Source organism: Onychostoma macrolepis, chromosome 20, assembly GCF_012432095.1.
Source record: "Onychostoma macrolepis isolate SWU-2019 chromosome 20, ASM1243209v1, whole genome shotgun sequence".
Lineage (NCBI taxonomy): Eukaryota > Metazoa > Chordata > Actinopteri > Cypriniformes > Cyprinidae > Onychostoma > Onychostoma macrolepis.
Window position 1 is genome coordinate 19,746,020 of NC_081174.1, and position 21,939 is coordinate 19,767,958.

Genomic DNA, 21,939 nt, shown 5'->3' on the forward strand with positions numbered 1-21,939 from the left:
AGATTAAAGATGAGCCACACACTCAGATTTATGCTAGATGATTATAGATATACCAATCAAATTTCAAAGCATGTACATATCTCACAAAATGGCTGTGTATGTGGTCCCTGTCTCACCTTCAGGTTGATTCTCTCCAGAAGCTCCTCGACTGAGTTGGGTTTGGGCGGCCTGCCCTTCCTCCTCCTCCGAACCGCTCGTTTAGGCTTCTCCTCTTCTTCAGCCAGCACATCCACATAAATGAACTTAAACGTGCCCACCTTGTTATTGAGCAGACCCATCCATGTGCCCATGGGCGGCTTACTGATGATATCAATCACATCTCCTCTCTTGAAAGAGAAAGAGAGAAATATAGTGAGATTCAAAGTAATTTTAATTATATTGAAAGGATAATATGAGATATTAAAACTAGCATGGCAATTTATAATTCAGTTTGCAGATTTGAAAATGTGTGTTTTAGATTAGTTTCTGGGTGTTTTTCTTTTTTTATTCAATAACAACTATTAAACACAAAATCATTTTAAATGAGTTGGGTTAATTTCCTGTATGAGTGCAGCACCTTAAGTTTGAGTGAGTCTGTATCATATGGACTCGGTGTGAAGTCAGTGTGAACTCTAGCTCTGCCGCAGAAAGGGCCTCTGTATGGAGGCTCTTCATCATCACCATCCTCACTCCTCACACTCTCTCTGTTGCTGGCTGATGAATCTGTGGTGCTCACTGTCTGTCCACCTGTGAGAGGACCAACACTATCATTAAAAAAGGACTGGATTCTTTCACCAGACAAAAATCATTAATCAGACTGCCAGAAAAAACCCGGGAAAAAAAACAAACATCTACATGATTTAAGGCACCATTAATGTCCGTAGCACATAGTCCGTAGTGACATTTTAGTAGTCTTTTCTTCCATTTTGTTACATAACAGAGTGAAATAGATGGGACGGGGATTCATCTATTCATCGCCTATTGATTGGATGGAATGGAGGCAGATCTGAATGTAAGCTTACATTCGACTGCAAGAAAATGGGTTTTATGCGGACTAAATGATTGGAGAAGTCTGGCATATGTCACCAGAGAGTAGTCTACTCTGGAAGACTTATGACATTTTGATTAAAGATTTCAAGGCTAAAATGTATAAAAAAAAGACACATACATTGCTGAATTGTTCAAAATAAGATCAATAAAATGCATATATTGAGAATTTCCATTTCATGCCGGCTTTAACACAGTGTTAAGATAAGACTAATATGAGCAATAGCTATGCTTGCACACAAACAAGCACACACACACACACACCACAAATACTTACTCATGGAGCTCTGCCCACTGAGGGAGCTGCGCAGACTCTCTACAGACCCTCCTGCCTTGAGTTTGGGCTTCTCTAGAGAGTCTGTGTCTGGCTGAGGAGACTGAGGACAACTGGGCGTTGCATCTGGACTGGACTATACAAAGAAGAAAATGAGAGAATTGAAAGTATATTATTATTTATAAATGAAAAAAGTAATAAAGGACAGCAGGTGATGCATATAATATAAAGCCCACAAAAAGGACAGTTGATCGCAGTACTGCTGTGAGATTAATCCTCTAGTTTAGCAAAGTAATTACACTAAGCTGCCACTAGGTGGCACTCCAACATAATATGATTACAGGGAGCAAGACATGGTGTTGGCGACTTGGCACATAAAGTTCACTTTGCACAGATGAGCTCAACACTGATTAACAAACATACATATCCAGAAATCTACATTAAACATGCCAAAAGAGATGGCGTCACATAGATGTAAACTCTTGCCTCAATTGTAACTAAAACCTAGTGAGCTGCTTACAGAGGCAGCATTTTTGGACACAAACATATTCAACAGCATGTGAATACAGGCAGGGAGTGTGTATTCAACACTGCGAGGGAGTAAGGGTGTGTTTAATTGGACTGAGCTTGTATCCAAGCTCTAGGCTACATTAAAAGATGTTTGACCCTAGTTTGAAACTCAGAAAGTGGGGCACACATGTGCTACTTCCCTCTGGAGTAAAGGCAGGGTCTCACCTCTGAACAAGCCTGCTATATAGCACATAACTCAGCACGGTCAAAGCAAGCACATGGGCATCTGTGTGTGTACCTGTTCAGAGAGAGACCCAACATATTTCTTGGACATGCGTTTCCTCATAGTCTCTTTCACAGACTTGACTTTCTTTCCTAGAGAGATACGGGACGTGGTGGGAGATTTCACAGCGTCCCTGTACAGAGCCTCCTGCTCCTTATGCCAGAGAGAGAGAGAGAAAGAGAGCGATTAAGCACACTGAAAGCCAGCTGATCAACACAATTGGATTACAAACACTGCAGCTGCATATGAGAGCTCAAATCAAGAGGAAGCGAGAGAAAGAGCGCATTTGTACTCACACTAGGCTCGGTCGTGTTGACCACATGGAGGGAACGATTAGACAGGTCAAATCCTCCAAAGCTACACGTTCTCTGTAGAAAAAACAATTACTGTGAATTCACGTGAAAATGAATATATTACAGTCATTTAAAACGATTCACAAAGAGTCTCAATGATTCATGCTGCTCTTTATAATGGAAACCACACATTTTAAAATGATGATCTGCCAAAAGAAATAGTTCATGGTATGACCTGATTTCCTATTTGACTCAAAATAAAGTCTTTCAGCAGTTGTTTAGCATTATGTAAATAAACCAATGCTTTCTTGTAAAACCTTGATGAATGAACTGAAAATTGGTACTGAAAAAATAATGAGAAATAAAACAAAAAACAAATGTGAACTGACTTAAGGCAACATCTTAAAACGCTTAAATACAAGCGATGCATTAAATTTAAATAAACAGGTTTTTCATTTTATGACATTTTATTGAAAAGTTCTACAAAAGCAGCAGAATTAGAGATATCCGGTTCAAAATAAACAGAATAAAGATCAAATGTTGTAGTATGAGACGCTGTTGCATATTGCATGGAATAACATCATGCACTTTAAAACAACAAAAAAATCTCAATAAAAGAGAGTAGCACATACAAAAAAAAAAAAAACTATTCATGCCTAGGCTGAAAGAGGCATTTCCAACCCAAAATGGATGAAAGAGTTCACTGATGAAGATCACGGTCATGTTCACATTCACTATGAATGACGACGAGGATCCGCAGATGACAGACTCTACAAAGCTGCAGAAGGAACTCCATATTTCTTCTTCTACCACTCTCCACTGTCTCTCAAGGACTGGGAGTTTCAATTATGCTCTGACACACATGACTGACTACAAGAGAATAAGTCAAGAAATGAAAGGAGAGAAGCTCAGGATGGGGAAAGATAAGACTTGAGGTATTGTCACATTCTATTTCTCTTCTGCACCTTTCTTAGATTATAAAATTTCGACTCCATACTGCAGTAACACGAGTCTTCTATAATGAGAAGAACTGATGGCTAACTGACAGTCTAAGGGATTTCTAGCTTTAATAATCACCCCAGAGATGAGTGAAGATTTTAGAAACAAAATGCATTTTATGACAGCACAGTTCATATTTCAGTATCATACTTGGTCTTGAAATATAACTCAAGCAGTTTGTCTCTAAATTGTACCCTACTGCAATTCTCTTCTGCAGCTTTGAAGCAGCCTGTTCCTCCAGTGCAGCAGGGGGCACTGTAGATCTGCTCTTCCGGCACACTCACAGACTTCTGCTGGATGCGTAAGAGCACGCGCTTGGTGCAGCGATCCATGCTGGATGCCCACTTCCTGTTCGCATCTCTTTCATCTTCCAGGAGCCAACGTCTGTCTGCTTTGCTCAGCGTGATGGGCCTAACCAGCCCGGTCCAGTTCAAGTGGCCATACAGGCTGCGTTCCACCACGTATGTGATGTTGAGCTCACTAACCGCCGTCCTTCCCTTCAGACGCCTTGGTGGAAACAGCCAGCTGCCCACTACTCCGCCCCCACAGCTCTTCACCTTCTCCCTGGCCAATGGAAGCTCACGAGTGGGAGGGGAAGGGGGCAATGTGGAAGAGGGAGCAATGGTTTTCTGAGCATTGCAGGAACGTTGGTAGAGCAGGTGCTTGGTGGAGTATGCGTAGTTTGGGTCAGGCTTATTGCGTTGCCACATGGAGACCGGTGGCCGTTTGGTGGTGTTAATGTCATCTAAAGACACCAGAAGGGGGTGCGGCTTTGGGCGGGGCCTAGTGAGGCCGTAAAAAGCGTAGACGCTGTCAGTACTTACCCCGTGTGATAGAGATGACAAGGCCTTCCGCATCTCTCCGTCTGTAGCTGAGCGGGAGACTTTAGCATTGTCGTCTCCCAGAACCTCCAATTCGGAGAAAGAGGAGCCACTACTCCCCACTACACCCAGTCCGGATCCAGCACTACTCTTCCGCGGAGGGCGGATCAGGCCGTGGGGATGTGCGCCGGGGGTCTTCACTAACTTGTGAGCAGGTTTCCAGGCGTCAAGGCTACTGGTGGAGGGCGAGGTGGTCAGGCTGTCCGTGTCCCCATCCAGAGAGAGCTGCTCTTGGGCAAGAGAAGACAAAGAAGAGTCTGTGCACTGGGCCGGCTTCTTGTGGATTTCCGCGTACAGAGCGTTTATATCATCACATAAGGGAGCTGCATCCAGACTGAGCAAATCTACAGAAAACAAAGATCAAAACAAAAACTTCAATAAACTATGAAATGAAATATCTTTATTTATTCCAAGCAATACTGTCTCATGAATTATTTAACAGCAGTGGAATAAAGTTTGGATAAAAATGTATATATCTCAAATAAAATTAGAGACGTACAATATAAAAATTCTGGCCAATAGTATTAAGCTTATAACTATTTTCATGTTCTGGCTAATAATTGATAAATGGCAGATATTACAATTCTATTCTATTTTGTCTACATGGCATTCAAAAACATTTCATGCCAGAAAACTATAAAAAAATAAAAATAAAAAGATTTCACGTCAGTAAGATTTTTTTTTTTGAAAGTTGTCAATGCTCACTAAGGGTGCATTTATTTGATCAAAAATACAATAAAAAATAATAGTAAAAAACTATTACAAATTTCAGCAGCCATCATGCCAGTCCATGTATTATGATCCTTTAGAAATCGTTCTAATTTGCTGATTTGGTACTCAAGAAACATTCCATACTATTATTCTTACTAATAATGTTTATTATCATTTTCAGTTTTTGTGGAAACAGTGATTCTTTGCTAAACAACATTTATTTGAAATGTAAATCTTCTGTAACATCATCATTGTCTTTGTCACTTTTAATCAATTTAATGCATCCTTCAAGAATAAAAATACTATTTTCTTAAAATTCTACTGACCCCAAACTTTTGAATGGTAATGTTAATTAAATATAAAATACCAAAAACTAATATTAATTGTTTTAAATGCTACATATGTGCAGCATGAGAAATGGATTTGAGATTTGCTAAAAAAAAAAAAAAAAAAAAAAAACAACAACACCTGAGTTAATGCCATAAGAACAAGTCTTTTCCAGCTACCTTGTGAGCCTTGTCTTTTGCTGTCATCCACTTTGATGAGCTTCTTGCGAACACGTCGAGTCGAGTTGACCAGCTTGTGAAGCCTCTTGAATTTCACAGAGTCCTCCTGCTCATCATCTGACTGCTCCACAGACTAGAGAGAGAAAACTCAACTTCAGTATTATATCACCTCCTATGAACATAAAATGCGTAACGTCTTTCACAGACATACACAAAAACAGAAAATGATGGCTTCAACTGGTATGAACAGATGACGACACGTTTAGGATGCGCTTTTGATATTAAGGACATGACTTAATGCAATATGGAGTTACGTGTTATGAAATTTTATGTCCAGGAAAAACACTTAAGTCTTGTTTTTGAACATAACAGATGGGTATGAGTGGGCATTTGTGGTAGAACAAATCCTTTTCTTAGTCCAAATGAATAATTCAGATAGGGACTGAGATAATTTATGACTGGATCACTCCCCCAAACAAACATCTAACATAACCTGACCTCACAGTTAACACATTTATAATACTGAAACCTCTGATACACAAAACAAAGCCTCTTTAATCCCTTCTACCCAAATCCCAAACTTGCAAATTGCAATTTTGAAAAAAAGTCATTGTACATCAAAAAAATAAAATGAATAAATAAATTTGTTCACTTCCAAAAGTACACCACATTATGGGATGACAGGCTATTTTTTAACTAACAGGATATAATCTGCTCTAACCATAGACTGTTTTTAAACCATCAGGAGAGACTGAGCTGTTTTGACCAATATCGATGATCGGCAATTATATCTGTGTACCCCAACACACCACACACTTAAGTGTTCCACTAAATCACTGTGGTTGAATGTGATCTGTTACTGGAAAGTTCAACCACATGCGCACACAAAATCTCAATGGTTCACCATAGGCATTGAGTAATCTTTCCTAATCATTCAAGGCCGCAATGACCATCATTCAAAAAGAAGAAGAATTATTGTGATGATAGACGAGAAATATAGTTGGACACACGGCTAATAACACTGCTCAAACAGCTCAAAGTGTAGCCCGAGAAATAGAGCAGAAAAACTCATTTACATAATAATCAAAAGCACCCATATGAAGAAAATAACGTCTGGACAATCTCATTAAGGACTTAAGGGCTGCTCAAATCCCATCGCCAACAACAAGTGAACAAAATCACATTTCAACCAAGAGCAAGTGAGGAAAGAAAAAAAGAAGAGAGAAAGAGAACAAAAAAAAAAAAAAAGAGAATGTGTGCAAAAATGTGTCCAGCTGTGCTCCTACCAGCAGTAGTATCCTCTAGGTTAGATATTAGCGGACCATGCAAAAATCCCAACGCAACACCATCTCATGCCGAGACGAATAGAAACTGTAAACAGTTTTTTGAAGTAAACTCTGCAATATCTGGAGGCAGGGGAGTGACTGTGGCAAAAGGCGTGAGCTTGTGTGTCCGGAAACATTGCGAGGTCTGCCATATGACCCCTGAACATCCTTAATGGTCTTCAGAGGAGAAAAGGAATGTGGGCCAGAGAGAAGAAAGGCTGGTCTGGTTGCAGTCCATTCATATACAGATACAGTACATCCTCTGTGACAACGGCTACTAACACTGACCCCAGATCAGCTCACTCCGGTGGAGCCGTGATGGGTCACTATACTGAATGCAGCTGACACTGATTTCCTGCGGACACACAGCAAGCTCTCAGTGTTCTGATTAATGTTAAACTGAGCTCAGATCAGCGGGATCCCCAGAGAGAGTTGTGCCCGTCGGTTTAACCGTTCGCAGACTAGGGCTGACCCATTTCCATTTATAAATAGGAGATCATCAGCCCAGGGGCCAAGATTCCTACAGAGATCCATTTTCTCATTCAGACGCTGAGATTCAATTTGCACATGCTGATGTGTGGTAGAGACAGGCAGGAGGAAATGTGTGAGTGTGTGTGTGTTTCAAAAACACCCCCAGGGGCTTAGAGATATAGGGTCTTTTTATGAATAAGATTTGCTTACCTCATTTCCTCTCCTTTTGCTATAACGGGTAAAACAGTACAAAGGGAGAATCTCACGAACAAATGTCCGGGTCATATTTCACCCCAATAAGGGAATTATAAATTACATTTATGAAAATGAAACCTTTTTTTAAGGATTGTTCAGTTTTGGGGGTTTTTTTGCAAAAAAAAATTTTTCCTAAAAAAAAAAAAAAAAAAGTGTATTGTGAAAAATCTAATATAAATAAATCTCTCTATATATTATATACTGTATATATTATATATTTACACATATACATACCTACACACAGTGGGGAAAATAATTATTTGATCCCCTGCTGATTTTGTAAGTTTGCCCACTTAAAAAAGAGAAGGGTTTATCATTTTTATGGTAGGTTAATTTTAACTGATAGAGACAGAAAATCAAACAAAAAATCCAGAAAAAAAGCAGTCAAATAAGTATTTGATCCCCAAGCAAAACATGACTTAGTACTTCGGTGCAGAAACCCTTGTTGGCAAGCACAGAGGTAAGATGTTTCTTGTAGTTAGTCACCAGGTTTACAGACAAACCCGGGAGGGATTTTGGTCCACTCCTCTTTATAGATCCTCTCTACATCATTACGGTTTCTTGGCTGTCTCTTGGAAACTCAAAGTTTCAGCTCCCTCCACAGATATTCAATAGGATTAAGGTCTGGAGACTGGCTAGGCCACTGCATGACCTTAATGTGCTTCTTGAGCCACTCCTTTGTTGCCTTGGCCTTGTGTTTTGGGTCACTGTCATGCTGGAAGACCCCATCCACGACCCATCTTCAGTGTTCTGGCTGAGGGAAGGAGGTTCTCATCTAATATTTTATGGTACATGGCCCCGTCCATTGGCCCCTCAATGCGGTGAAGTTGTCCCTGTACCCTTAGCAGAGAAACAGCCCCAAAGCATGATGTTTCCACCTCCGTGCTTGACTGTAGGGATGGTGTTCTTTGGATGATAGTCAGCATTTCTCTTCCTCCAAACACGACAAGTCGAGCTGATGCCAAAGAGCTCAATTTTGGTCTCATCTGACCACAGCACATTCTCCCAAGCCTTCTCTGAATCATTTCGATGTTCATTGGCAGGGCCTGTACATGTGCTTTCTTGAGCAGGGGGACCTTGTGGGCGCTGCAGGATTTCAGTCAATTGCGGTGTAGCGTGTTACTAATGGTTTGCTTGGTGACTGTGGTCCCAACTGCCATGAGATCATTAACAAGCTCCTTCTGTGTAGTTCTGGGCTGATTCCTCATTTTTCTCATGATCATCCTTACCCCAAGAGGTGAGATCTTGCATGGAGCTCCAGACCGAGGGAGATTGATGGTTATTTTGTATTTCTTCCATTTCTGAATAATCGCACCAACAGTCATCTTCTCGCTGATGGTCTTGTAGCCCATTCCAGCCTTGTGCAGCTCTACAATCTTGTCCCTGATGTCCTTTGACAGCTCTTTGGTCTTGCTCATGGTCGTGGAGAGGTTGGAATGGAAGATACAGATTCTAGGACAGGTGTCTTTTATACACAACGAGCATCTTCTTAAAGTGACAGGATTAATCTGTGTTCCACATGTGCACATAACCATCTGTGGGAGCCAAAATTCCTGCTGGTTGGTAGGGGATCAAATATTTATTATATTGATTTTATGTTTGATATGTCTCTATCAGTTAAAATAAACCTACCATAAAAATGATAAACCCTTATTTTTTATCATCAAATAATTATTCTCCCCACTGTATGTATGCATGTATGTATGCATGCATGCATGTATGTATGCATGCATGTATGAATGTTTTTTGGTGAAGAATTTATACACATTTATATAGATGCATTATCACAAAGAGAAAGTTTTTTTTTCCTTTCTTTCTTTACAAGAGCTTCACCCACAAAAGCAGTTTTTATAATTCTCTTCAAATCCATTATCAGAAGTCAGTTAAAAAGTCTTCAATTTACTCTAATTTAATCCTTTTGGACATGACATGACACTGACCACACACACAAACAAACAAAGATGCACAGAAAGCATAGGACAGGCAGTGACTCCTCTCAGCGGACACAAGGCTTTGCTGGGCGGAGTGAGTCATTCTGTAGCTTTAAGCGCTGAGCGAAGCAGTGCTGTGGTTTGTTAACATCAAAAAGCATTGCATTGCTGTTGACCATTAGAAAAGGAGGTGTATGTTTACTTCCAGAAGCTGAAAGCTGCTCAGAGTTTCCATGATATCTGTGTGTATATTTGTGTACTGGCAGCTTATTATTCCAAGAGGGCAAACTAAATCCACTGTTACCAAACCTTTCAAGGCTTTAACCAAAAACCCCTTCATGCAATGCTTGGGACGGCCCTGTGCACAGGCACATATATACGGTCTACACAAAGCATGCTCTTGTAATAGTAACTAGAGCCAAAGTGGCGTGATATCCAACTGTTGTTTTCAAAGCAGAAGAAAAGGCCAGGAGGCAGAAATGGCCACATATCACTCTTCAGTTAAGACGCACATTATGACCTCATCACCAGGGGATGTTTAGTGTGCCAGCTCCTCATGCCAAGTAGAAATGACATCAACACTAGAGGTTTTACAATGAGCTGCCAGAGCCAGATGCTCATTACAGCTGAGGCATTACAACATCATCGTCTCCATTCAAACACGTATGACATTTCACCTGTCAGATCACTGCTTGTATTGATTTAGAATTTATGGTGCACTCAGTAAATTACTCATTTAAAGAGTTTCACCTCAACAGAAATAAATCGTACTGTAAAAATCATGCAAATGAGATGATATGAAGACTCCAGTCATATCAGTAACCTAATAAAAGCCACGTTCAGATCACATGACCAGCCTAATAATACTCAGGACTGACTACGATTTGCACATTGTCAAAGTGAAATAAGAAATTGAAGCATGATACTATAGTCATGCCAAGATGCATCATAGACCATCTGCATAAAAAAAATACTGAGTGCACATTTAATGTACAGTACGTACAAAGCTTTAAGAGTCCTACAGTTTCTAACAAATGAAAGTGTGTTCAGTGTGGTTATAGCAGGGAAGGGGATGAACTGGGTTGACGTAAGGACTGCCACTGCCTGAGTTTATAAACCACAATGTCACTAGTGTGGTCTGCAGAGATTTAACTCCATAGACACACACACACACACAAGACATCAGTCAGTACAGTGAGAGACATTACTAACACTTACTGCTGGGGGAAAATAAACTTTGATGTGACTGAATGAGGTTATGTTGTAAACACACCCTATATATACTCAGGTCTACAGTCTGGGTGGTTTAGTAAAGTACTTACATTGCAGACGGAGGAGAGGTTAACAGTGGGACTGGATCCATCAGTCCACTCTGCTGTGTCTGTACTGCTGCTCAACTGTCTGTTCCTCTCATATTCCTTTAACTATGGAGAACAAGAGGTCAAAGAGAGCCGCCCCCTCGCCCTTACACTCACACACCCTATCTGTTACAGAGAACACCCCATACAACCATGTATAGAGACACACACACACACACAAAGCTTTCACCAGTCACAAGCAAAATACATTAAAAAAGACAGACACAGGGACAAACAGAAACGTCATGTCCATTCAGTCTGAGATTTTTTTTTTTTTTAAATGAATACATTTTTTGAGTTTATATAAATTACTATTCAAAGGTTTGGGTTTCTGAATGTCAGAAAACATTGGAATGATTTCTGAAGGACCACATGACACTGAAAACTGGAGAAATGGCTGCTGACAATTCAGCTTTACCATCACAGGAATAAATGACATTTTAAAATATATTCAAACAGATATACTACAATATTATTGTTATTACTTTTTTTTTTTATTAAATAAATGCTTATTGAGCATAAGAGACTTTTCAAAAATTATATTACAGACTATTATAACGGACAGACCCTAACTTATGAATGGTTGTGTATTTATAGGTTTTTGTACATAATAATTAATTAGTTACTTTTATTTTTATATGCATTTAATTTATTCTGTGTATATAAATAATATAATTTATTAAAATTTGTGTTTTATTAAAATTAAGTTTTTAGGTTAAAATGTTTTCTACCCACCCATATGTCAGTCCAATTTCCATTTTTTTTCTTTCCCCCCACTGGAACAAAATGTCAAAGCTGCTCTTTTTCATACAATAAAAATGCATAATGATCATTGGCTGATCCTGGGTCCATTTTCATGCTACACTATGCACCACTAAATCTAAAACTCTTAAAAAAAATTGATAAATAAATAAATTAAAAAGGATGCATGACGTCCTTGGACACACAAAGAAAATTACCACAAAAAGACAAAGAACACAGAACAAGTAAAGCAACATTAATTTGGAAAAACACACATTTGCATTCATTTGCATTTAAACAAACAAGAGGACAGACACATTTTCATGCATGCTTACAGCATGTATGATGATGGCAACTATCCACAAAGGCTTAGCATTGATTCAAACTTTAGATCCAGTCAGTCAGGACTACTCATTTCAGAGATGAACCAACTACCAGCCCAAAGGAAAAAAAACTGAAGCAGAGACTTTAAAGAATGTAGAAAACGCAGTTGGTTAAAGGAATCAATGTCAGCCTTGTGGAGAGAAGGAAGCCATATTCTACAATAATCCATTAGGTTCATTATCAGATGATAATTAATCATTATGTTCTCAAAACAAAATGACAGAGGAAAAAAAAGAGACCTACTATCACACACCTAAACAGTGAAAAAGGACAGATGAAACCTATCCAACCAATCCCAGCTAACCCTACGTCAGAAATTAGACACCAAAGACCCTACTTCATCTCAACAAAAGAAATCTACTGCAGCTCTGATGCAGGGTCAGTACGCATGTATTTATATGTATGTAAGTGTGTGTATGTGCATTTGGAGGAAGGAAGGAGCAGGGGCATCAGTCTAGGTAAGTAAGGTTAGTAAACATGAAGGTAAGCCAGGAAAGCTCATTTGCGTTGTTTTTTGGGGATGCTGGGATGCGTTTACCCGTGCCAACGCCTCCTCCACTGTGATCATCTTCTCTTTCACCATCATCATTAGCTGGATCCGTTCTTCATCACTCATAGTGATCTCACTGGCCACATAGCCAATGTCCTCTCCTGACGAGTCAAAGGTCAAAGGTGAGCAACAAGAACAAGGGAAAGCCTCTTTAGGCCCCGATAACACTGAACACGTTTTTTAGTTTTGAAAACGCGAGGCGCTGCCTTTTTTGGTGACTTAAAAAGAGCAGTGCGCCTCTCATTGCAAAAAACGCGTTCGGTGTGATCGGGGCCTTAGGCCAAGTTAGTTCATTCAGTGACTATCATATTGTCAAGATCATGTTTCAAAAACATATTTTGAAATCAGCAATAATTTCTGACAACAGTGGTGCCATAAATTCTTGTAGGCAAAATAAAAAACTAGTCCAGTTTTACTCATGTAATTATAGGCACAATATTAGAGTTATTTGTTCTTCCATTCACATTCCAATGAGTGGCCCATCTTTTCTCTGAACAATAAAAACAAGTGAGCGAAGAGTTATGAAGTGAGGAGTGAGTTTGTTTTCATTACCTTTTGACGTTTGCCTTGTGACCCCTTTCTGTGACTTTCGAAAGTTCTGCCAGAAGGATTTGTTTTTCTTCTTGTTGTCCCATTTTCCTGTATGCGAAGAGAGGAGAAAGCCATCAGGACCATCAAACTCTTAAACTTTTGTACAAACATGAAATACCTACATTTAATGCTTTACAAAAAAGAACTGACTCTACATCTACTATCTATCATCTATACATCTGCCCATCTACAAAACAGACTTTTAGTGTTTACAGAGAACCCTGTCACCAGAACATTTCAGTCTGGTATGAAACCAAATAATTCCAATAAAATTTCCTCAGAACCACCAAAATATTATCATAATAATAGTTTTCATAATGAAACACAAACCTGATCCATCTTCAGAGCTGGATTTGTGCAGAGGAATTCTGATGAAAAACAGAAAAGAACGGAATTAGGACGTTTAATACAACACTTCAACACTGAACATACATGTATCATATATAGCCTTTATCTCCTACTGACAGGAAGTATGTATGTACAAGCTGCAGCTGGACTTGTGTTAACCAAATGCATAAAGAAATTTCTATATGATTTGAGGCAGTAGAGGGCAGTGTGGTGCTGTTCACAGAGCACATGTCAGGCTCCTGAGGCTCACAGGGCACAGATGAGACGCTCTGGAGATGCAGCGAAACAAGATGAGGAAGACAGAAAGTGAAAGAGGGAGAAAAAGGGAACAAGAGCCACCACAGGACAGACACTGCCTGTTTATATTTCCACTTCGCTCCTCTGAGGCACAGTGCCCTTGGAAAATACCAAAATACCAAAAATCTAACACACACACCAGCACTCATTTATCGAGTCAAAGGATAAACATACAAGATTCCACAGATATCATATTGATGCTGACAAAATAAATTTGGCCTAATTACATACTACTCTAATACCTTTGGAAGCTGTTTCTCTAAATGTCTTATATACTAATTTATCCCTCTAATATACTCTTCTATACTAATTTTAAAAATCAGTCAGTCGATGGGTTATCGGAGCAACTAATCGTGATGACAAATACATTCGTTGGAATGTGTGTGTGTCAAATTAATGTATTTATTACAAAAAATGCATGTACACTGGCGTTCAACAATCTGGAGTCTGTGTTTTCGTCTCTTATACACGCCAAGGCTGCATTTATTTGATCAAAAATATATTGTGAAATATTACAGTTTTAAAAAACATTTTCTGCTTTAATGTGTGTCAAAATATTAAAGTATGATATTAAATATTAAAATATTTTCAGCCACCATTGCTCATGTCTTCACATCACATGATCCATCAGAAATCATTCAATATTATTATTATTAATGTTGAAAACAGTTTTTTTTACTGACCCAAAACATTTGAACAGTAGTGTGTATGTATATAAACAGCCTAACATTAAAATAAAACCATATTTAGCCATATTTGTTTTTCATACAGAACAACTGGATATGCCATCCTGATTTGGGAAAATATCCAGTGTTTATATTCCCATTGGTCATGTGACATAGATCATGTTGACTTTGTCATACAGTCGGTTGTAAAACGTTGTGTGAAACTGGGCCATGTGTTAACCGCCAGTGAGAGGAAACATCTGAACTGAGCCGACTGTCAACAAAACCCAAAACACAGAGGGAGAAGAAAACATTCTGCCTCAAACGAGTGTTTGTTCTGCAGATGAGGACATGAACGCAAGTATGCAAGTGTATGTGTTGTGGTTTTCTTATTTAGGTGGTGGATTCTCACTCATCCTTTGGTTAAGAAAACAATCTCAATCTAGTCTGCACTATAGTAAACACTGACACCGGCATGTAAGCATACACTAACACACACATGCGTGCACCTATGTACTCCAGTCTGGTTTTCTCCACAGGAAGACAGTGTTTTTACCAGTCACTTGTGCTTAAATCATTACGGTTGTGTGCATGCTTTTCATCTGCTGTCCATGTGTCCCAAATACATCTATGACATTCTCACTGCTATCAGTATCTACACGCATTCAAGAGGACAGTGTGTGTGTGTTTAGTGTCAGGTCAGATGTTACATGTCATTACAAGGATTGTGAAAATGGGCTTGTGTTAAAACACAGATTCTTGCATATTTCAGGACGTCCACTACACTCTGACCAAATAAAGACGTCAACGCTGCTCTTTTACCCAAATGTGTGTTTGAGACACAAGGCATGACGGAGGCCTCACTGAATTATCATATCATTATGCTGCCATGGCAACACAAACTTTCTCTGTTTAACCTCTCGTTCACCCCACACAGAATCCAAAGGGAGTCTCCTGCTTGTATGCTAACGGCATCTCATGCTAAAAAGGCCCTATTGAATAGCAGCTCAGTAAATTAGGCTCCATTCAGGATTTCTGCTATTGACAGAGCTGTATATGTGTGAGCACAGTGTGACCAGCACACAATACAAGCGTGTTACAGTCCGTCAGTTTCTTTCTTTTATTTCGCAGGGTGTCTTGTGTCTTTACTGGTGTGTGTCTAGCAGAATATAAGCCCTGCTGGCTGCATTCCTTCACTGCGAGTAACTGTCATGTTCACTATCTCCTAACAGAGGACTCCTTGGCTTGCTGAGATTGTTATTCAGAGAATGTGATGGAAGAACACTCTGAAATATTTACTTTCTCCACACGATTCAACTGTGTTCTTCAATTTAATATAAGGCATGTTTGGGATGGACAACTGCATTTACTAAAAAGACTCAACAGAAGTTGTTTGGGTTAAATGATGTCTTGTAACCATAGTAACAGACAGTAACTACATCTATGAAGATTTAATTTGTAGTTTTTTTGTCAGTTTGAAACAATTTTGGGCAGCATCTGCTCTTTTCAACCACTCAGACATGCAATTAAAATGTCTGATTCAACCTACTTTAGCGTTTTGACTTCCTCGCCGACTACATAAACCTCTGTTTGACTAATTTTAATAACCCGAGAGAGAATAGCCCTAATATTCATAATAGACTGCCAAGAATATAGCTACATAAATGTGCAGTATGTGCTGCATGTTTCAGAGTTAGCTTTTTTCTATTCACAATGTTTTTTTTTTCCTAATTTGTGCAGCCCTAGGAAAGAATATACTTTTAAGTGTATTTGTTTAGATAATTTCCCCCAAAAATTCAGTTGTGAATCTTGATTATTTAAAGGAGTCACTTTATGGAATATGGTTGTCAATTTCCTTTACAACCTGAACAAAATGGTATGAACAAAACCATATATAGCTTTTTTTTTTAAATCAGACAACTGTGTTCTGTTGCTTTGAATGTAGACAGTTTGCCTTATGTCTTTGCATGATTGTTATCAGAATTATCAGAACTGGCATTCCAAAGTGCGAGATCAGTCATATTACTATGCCAACATGTTTTCACTATTGAGTTAAGAGGAACATCATGTAGTTCTCATCAGTTATGCATCACTATAGTGATGTATTTTCACTGTTCTTTTAGAGCTGGGAGTGGTCTGACTTCCTCTTTCCTCTAGTCAAACTGCTGATGAAGAGGAACACTGCTATCCCAGGGTGCACCTGGTGTCCTGCGATTGGTTGGTTTGCTTCCTTACACCTGGCTTTGGAGTTCAGAACACATATGATTGAGGACAAAAACACATATACAAAGATCGCAAAGGAAGCGTCCAGGAAATGACCTTCACTAGAGATCATGGTAAATGGAGCATGAGGGATTTCCTTAAAGCCACACACTCAAAATCCGTACATTTTCTCTGTACCCTGTTACATTCATACCACCTTACTATAATGAGGAAAGAATATAATTCAGAAAAAGGAAGGTTAAAGCTACTTAAAGCTGATTTGGTATTTCTTATTAAAATGTAGAACATTTTTATATAACAGTGCTATTATATCATAGCTTAAAATTTTTAGTGGAACAAATTACCTATTCTTTATATTCTTTGATTAATAGAAAGTTCAAAAGAACAATTTATTTAAAATAGAAACCTAGTAGCATGTATTTGTAGGAAGTCTCTGCCAACATAAGAATTAAGGGGCTTCTAAACACATAATCGCACACAAACACATCTCTCACTGTCATCGGGTTCTCTGCTGTTCGACGTGAACAGCCTTTCTGGAGGCCAAGGCTTCTTCTAATCATACAGACAGGAAGTCCGGGTAGTCTGGCAAAGACCGTTTTGTCCGGTATGGCACTGTGCTGATAATGTCACAGACAGTTCTAAAGAATAGGATATGAAATAGAGCTGCATAAAATCATATTGCGATTATGACAAATATTATGATTACGATTTGAACTGCGATATGGCAAACATCTAATATATTGCTTCTGCTTAGATATCAAGGCGGAAAGGATAAAAGCTGCTCTCACATAATACTTAGTCACAATGAAACGAAAGTATTGACAGATCTTGATTTTATATATCAGTCGTTGGTTGTATATTGAGATGTGGCCAATGCACTCAAAAGTGAAGGCAGGTGAACATGAGCTTGCAAGAGTAGATTTAGCCGGACTAAATAAAACTATTTTGAAAAATTTAGTTTTTGAAAACGTCAATGGGCTAAAATGTTATTTGGTTTCCAATGTTCTTCAAAATATATATATTTTTGTGTTCCGTTAAAATAAAGTTTTAGTTAAAGAGTTAAATCAACTAATGTCTTTAAATATAAATATTGAGTGAAAAATTTAAGCAAGCTTTTGTCAATCAAAGCTAGTTTCACAGGCATCACAAAGCAGAGTACCAGTCAAACCCAGCCACATGTGCACAGGACCGCAGAGACATATAAATGATGAAAGATGCGTCAGCTCCATATGTTTTACATTTATCCAAGCATACTACTTCTCTCCAGAGAGTGTGGATGACAGCGGTAGAATTTAATCTTTCCCATGGCACGTGGACTGTTCATCCCCACAGGAAAAAAACATCAACACGGACAAGATGCATGGAGACACAGCGCTATTTGTACACTGACATCATTCATTTAAAATGATCATCTTCACAAAAACTCTAGTATTCTGAAATTCACGACATGACATACATTTTAAATGAAGCAAACTGACCTCTGACAATTACACAATTGTGTGGGCAGAAATTATGTCATCGTGTTAGATTTATTTAAGCAATAATGCTAAATAAAGTTCATTTAGTCAGCTTGACTAACACCCTTGTGTACTACAAAGTCACTGAGTCTCACTTAGGTCTGAATTTCTTTCTTCCTCTCTCTAATCACAGAGTTTCATCTTAAACATCTAAGAACAATGGAAGGAAGGAAGCCTGGAAGCACCGAGATGTGAAGAAGTAAAATGGAGGAATTCACACCCATTCATACACACACACTTACACTCAGGGGTAGATGGGGGATGGAGAGCAGATCTGATGTGTGAGATCATATTTCTGAGAGGTCAGAAGTCGCATTCAAGTCAGACAGCCTACAAACTGTCCTTTAGGATTGGGTAAACCATTAAGCTGATGGTTTAGATATTAAAGGGGTCATATGATGTTGCCAAAAAAAAAAAAAAAACATTATTTGGTGTATTTGGTGTAATGCAATGTGTTTGTGGTTCGAGGTTCAAAAAACACATTATTTTCCACATACAGTACATTATTGTTGCTCCTCTATGCTCCGCCTTTCTGAAACACACAGATTTTTACAAAGCTCATTGCTCTGAGAAGCGAGGTGTGCTCTGATTGGCCAGCTATCCAGTGCGTTGTGATTGGCCGATTACCTCAAGCGTGTGACTGAAATGTTACGCCCCTTACCTTGTTGTGTGTGATGCCGTGTCCCGGTGCGACGAGACTAAAACAATAAAACCCCCTATAAACGAGGCATTTGTTGCATTCAGTGAGTACATAATTACTGATTATAATGACTCATACGGCCTTTTTACGCGTTGCGCCGCGTGCACACACTCGAATATTTGCGTTGTACTGTTCTGGAACAGTATTGTAAATATAACTTAACCACTGATTTCTAGTTGTGTACTCATTTGGAAGGCCAAACAAAGTACTCTCGCTTTCACAATGAAACACACATCGTCTCCACGACATGGTGGTGGCGGCAACAACAATACTACAGCGAGAATAAAAGTGACGCCTTCTTTCATTGCGTATATGTTTGGGCGGTGTTATGCAAGTCTTCCCACACCGTGACATAGACATGAGGGGGTGTGTTTGAATGAGCCGTTTTAGGAAGGCGTGGCAGAGTCTTAACTTTTATAAAAATTATCTCTTTGGGTTTGAGACTTTAATCTTTGCAACTTTACAGATCTTATATATACACAAACAGTTTGTAACACTCCAAAGACAAAGGAAAATATGAAATCGCATCATATGACCCCTTTAAAAACTATCCTAGATCTGGTTCATTAGTTTTGTTTACCTTTGTAAAAGTGAGACACAACCAGCTACTAAACATTACTGAGTGCATTGAGATTTTCTTACTTTCGCTCAGTCTCTGGAGTGGACACCTCACTGCTGATGCCAAACGATTCCTGTGGACACAGACAACACTGCGGTTAATTACTGCAATTACACACACACGTTTGTTTTTGTGAAAAGTGGGAACATAACAATGGTTTTTATACTGTACAAACTGTATGTGCTAGTGCCCTACACCAACCCTACCCCTTACAGGAAACTTTGTGCCATTTCAGATTTTCAATGCACTCCATTCTGTGTGATTTATAAGCGTTTTGAAAAGTGGGGACATGGTGTAATGTCCTGAAAAGTCACCTTCTCCTTGTAATACCTTTGTCATACCCATGTCATTATACAAATTTATGTCCTCATTTGTCACAAAAACGCACGCACACACACACACACTGATTTTAATCACTGATGACACACAAATCAGTGTAATCCGAGCATGCAGTCTGCTGATTTATCACTAAGGCATTGTGAAAGAAAGTGTGTTGTAACAGTGAGTTATGGTGATGACTGCAGGTGTGCAAATGTCTGAAAACAGATATGCACAGCATTGTGGGTCGACTGACCTGGATGTCTGAGCGTAGCTGTGAAGAGTTGAAGCTGGTGTCTGCTTTTTCCTGAAAAACACACACAAAAAAGGGAGGGTTAGGAACAAGGAGACAAACACACATTGCCGCTAATGTAGGGCCACACTCATATGCCAAGAGCTTGTCTTGTGATTAAGAAAGCCACACCCTCTGACCCCTATGCACAAATCACCTGAGGCGCACTGAACCCGCTGGTCCTGTGCAGCTGCATAAGAGAGCAACAAAACGTTAACATGTGGAATGAGCTAAACCTACTGGAAATACAGCACACATGAACCCTGGTACAAACCAACAAGCCAACTCTGTCAATCAGCACCTTGCTCTGCAACATAGTCAAAATATAACACCAAAATAAACTCAGGCCTGGAAAGCACTGATATGCATCTTGGTCAGGTTCACTGAAATCTATTGAGATATCTTTTGGTCACAATTACTTTTTAATTAGTTTAAGTGTCGCTTTTTCTTCTTTATATATGCCAAAATAAATTAAATATTTAATACATTTTGCCTAGAATAAAAAAGGCAAAACTGTGACACATGTATTTAAATGTATTATACATTCGAAAAAGTTTTTTTTTGTGTGTTGAGATCTTTTTTGGACACTTTTTTTCTTTAAATTTAACCTGAAATTCTGATTTATTTATTTCTCAGTTACACATGCCAAAATAAACTAAAACAAAAAGATTATAAAAAAAACAATTTAAATAGCTCTTATATGTAATCAGACATTCATTGCATCTTGGATGGAAAGAAATGTTGTCAGCCGTCTTAAGTTCAAATTCAAATATTTTTAGAGGGGCAACAAGTAAATCAAGAAGAACTTGCACTTCACAAGTAACCTCATTGTGTAGGAATCTTGCCTCCCCAAGATGTTTGTTTGCTTCTTAACTGGCCATGGTGTTGAAGCGACAGGTCTGGTAGGTGTCCGGGCAGAATGGTCTAGTCGAGCAGAGGTTGAGCTGGTTCTTTTATTTTCTTTTTTAGCAACCCCGTAGAATTGCATGTCTTATCAGCCACTCTGAAACCCTCAGCGGAGGCTGATGGGAACATCTATTTTGTTCCCAGTACACACTCTGTATCACTGCTTGCTCATTCTCACTACTCACTTCTCAAAACCAAGACTTCTGCTCGTGCAATGACCTCCACACAATCTGTGTTTGTGTGAAAGTGCGCATCAGCAGTTTAAAAAAAAAAAAAAAAAACACCTAATAGTTCCAGGGCTTCTGTAAAATGCATTATGCTGTGCGATTTGGAGATTCTTTGTTTTGTAAAAACTTTTCTTGCCTTATAAATAAACTAAAATAAAATTAAATAATGTAAATAAATATATATAATAAAATAATTGATAATGTAGTTTAAAAGGAGAATCGGCAAAGGCTGCTGAATATAGTTATTAAATATCATTATGACAGAATGTTGATAGAGATATACTATGTTTGGATGAAAAAGGCCCTCTAACACAAGTGGTGGACAGCACAGTGGAAAATTTGTGTCCAGACCCTCAGTTATCACAGTAGTAATCTTCAAGCCTCTTTTCCTGCAAAGCAAAGCAATTTCATCAGAGAGAAGCACTGTTTTTAGGCCAGGATGGCTGTTTGTGTGTGTTTTGTCTCTATGCCACTCCATCCGTCTGCTTTAGCGCTCAGTGCTGTGTTGGTAAAGTCCGGAAGCTTCTAAGTAGTAAATCAGACGTTGTGCTGTAAAAGTGGAGCCATCCAGGACAGAAAGAAGAATTCATTCACTCTCTCTCACACACACACACACACACACTCTGTGCCCACAGTTGAAGTTATTCCCATATGAACACACACTGGCCAAAGTAAACACACATACACGGGTCTGTGTTCTGTATCAGCAGCAGCAGGGCATCAACTGCCCCATACCCA

General features: G+C 39.0%; 1 protein-coding gene across 10 annotated transcripts in view; it reads right to left on the reverse strand.

Annotated features, from left to right (window-relative positions):
• sash1a (SAM and SH3 domain containing 1a) overlaps positions 1-21,939 on the reverse strand; it is a 287,195-nt gene that overhangs the window by 9,075 nt on the left and 256,181 nt on the right. For 5 of the 10 annotated variants that reach the window (XM_058755747.1, XM_058755745.1, XM_058755753.1 and 2 more), the window contains 13 exons: positions 20,033-20,083; positions 19,482-19,531; positions 13,420-13,457; positions 13,051-13,137; positions 12,487-12,599; positions 10,788-10,889; positions 5,484-5,616; positions 4,210-4,610; positions 2,390-2,461; positions 2,109-2,246; positions 1,304-1,436; positions 557-726; positions 117-326 (listed from right to left, as the gene is read on the reverse strand). In XM_058755747.1, the coding sequence (XP_058611730.1) occupies positions 117-326; positions 557-726; positions 1,304-1,436; positions 2,109-2,246; positions 2,390-2,461; positions 4,210-4,610; positions 5,484-5,616; positions 10,788-10,889; positions 12,487-12,599; positions 13,051-13,137; positions 13,420-13,457; positions 19,482-19,531; positions 20,033-20,083 (1,698 nt within the window). Of the gene's footprint in view, positions 1-116; positions 327-556; positions 727-1,303; positions 1,437-2,108; positions 2,247-2,389; positions 2,462-4,209; positions 4,611-5,483; positions 5,617-10,787; positions 10,890-12,486; positions 12,600-13,050; positions 13,138-13,419; positions 13,458-19,481; positions 19,532-20,032; positions 20,084-20,225; positions 20,310-20,892; positions 20,907-21,939 lie in introns of those variants that run through there. The other 5 variants (XM_058755755.1, XM_058755754.1, XM_058755751.1 and 2 more) reach the window with 5 other exon arrangements.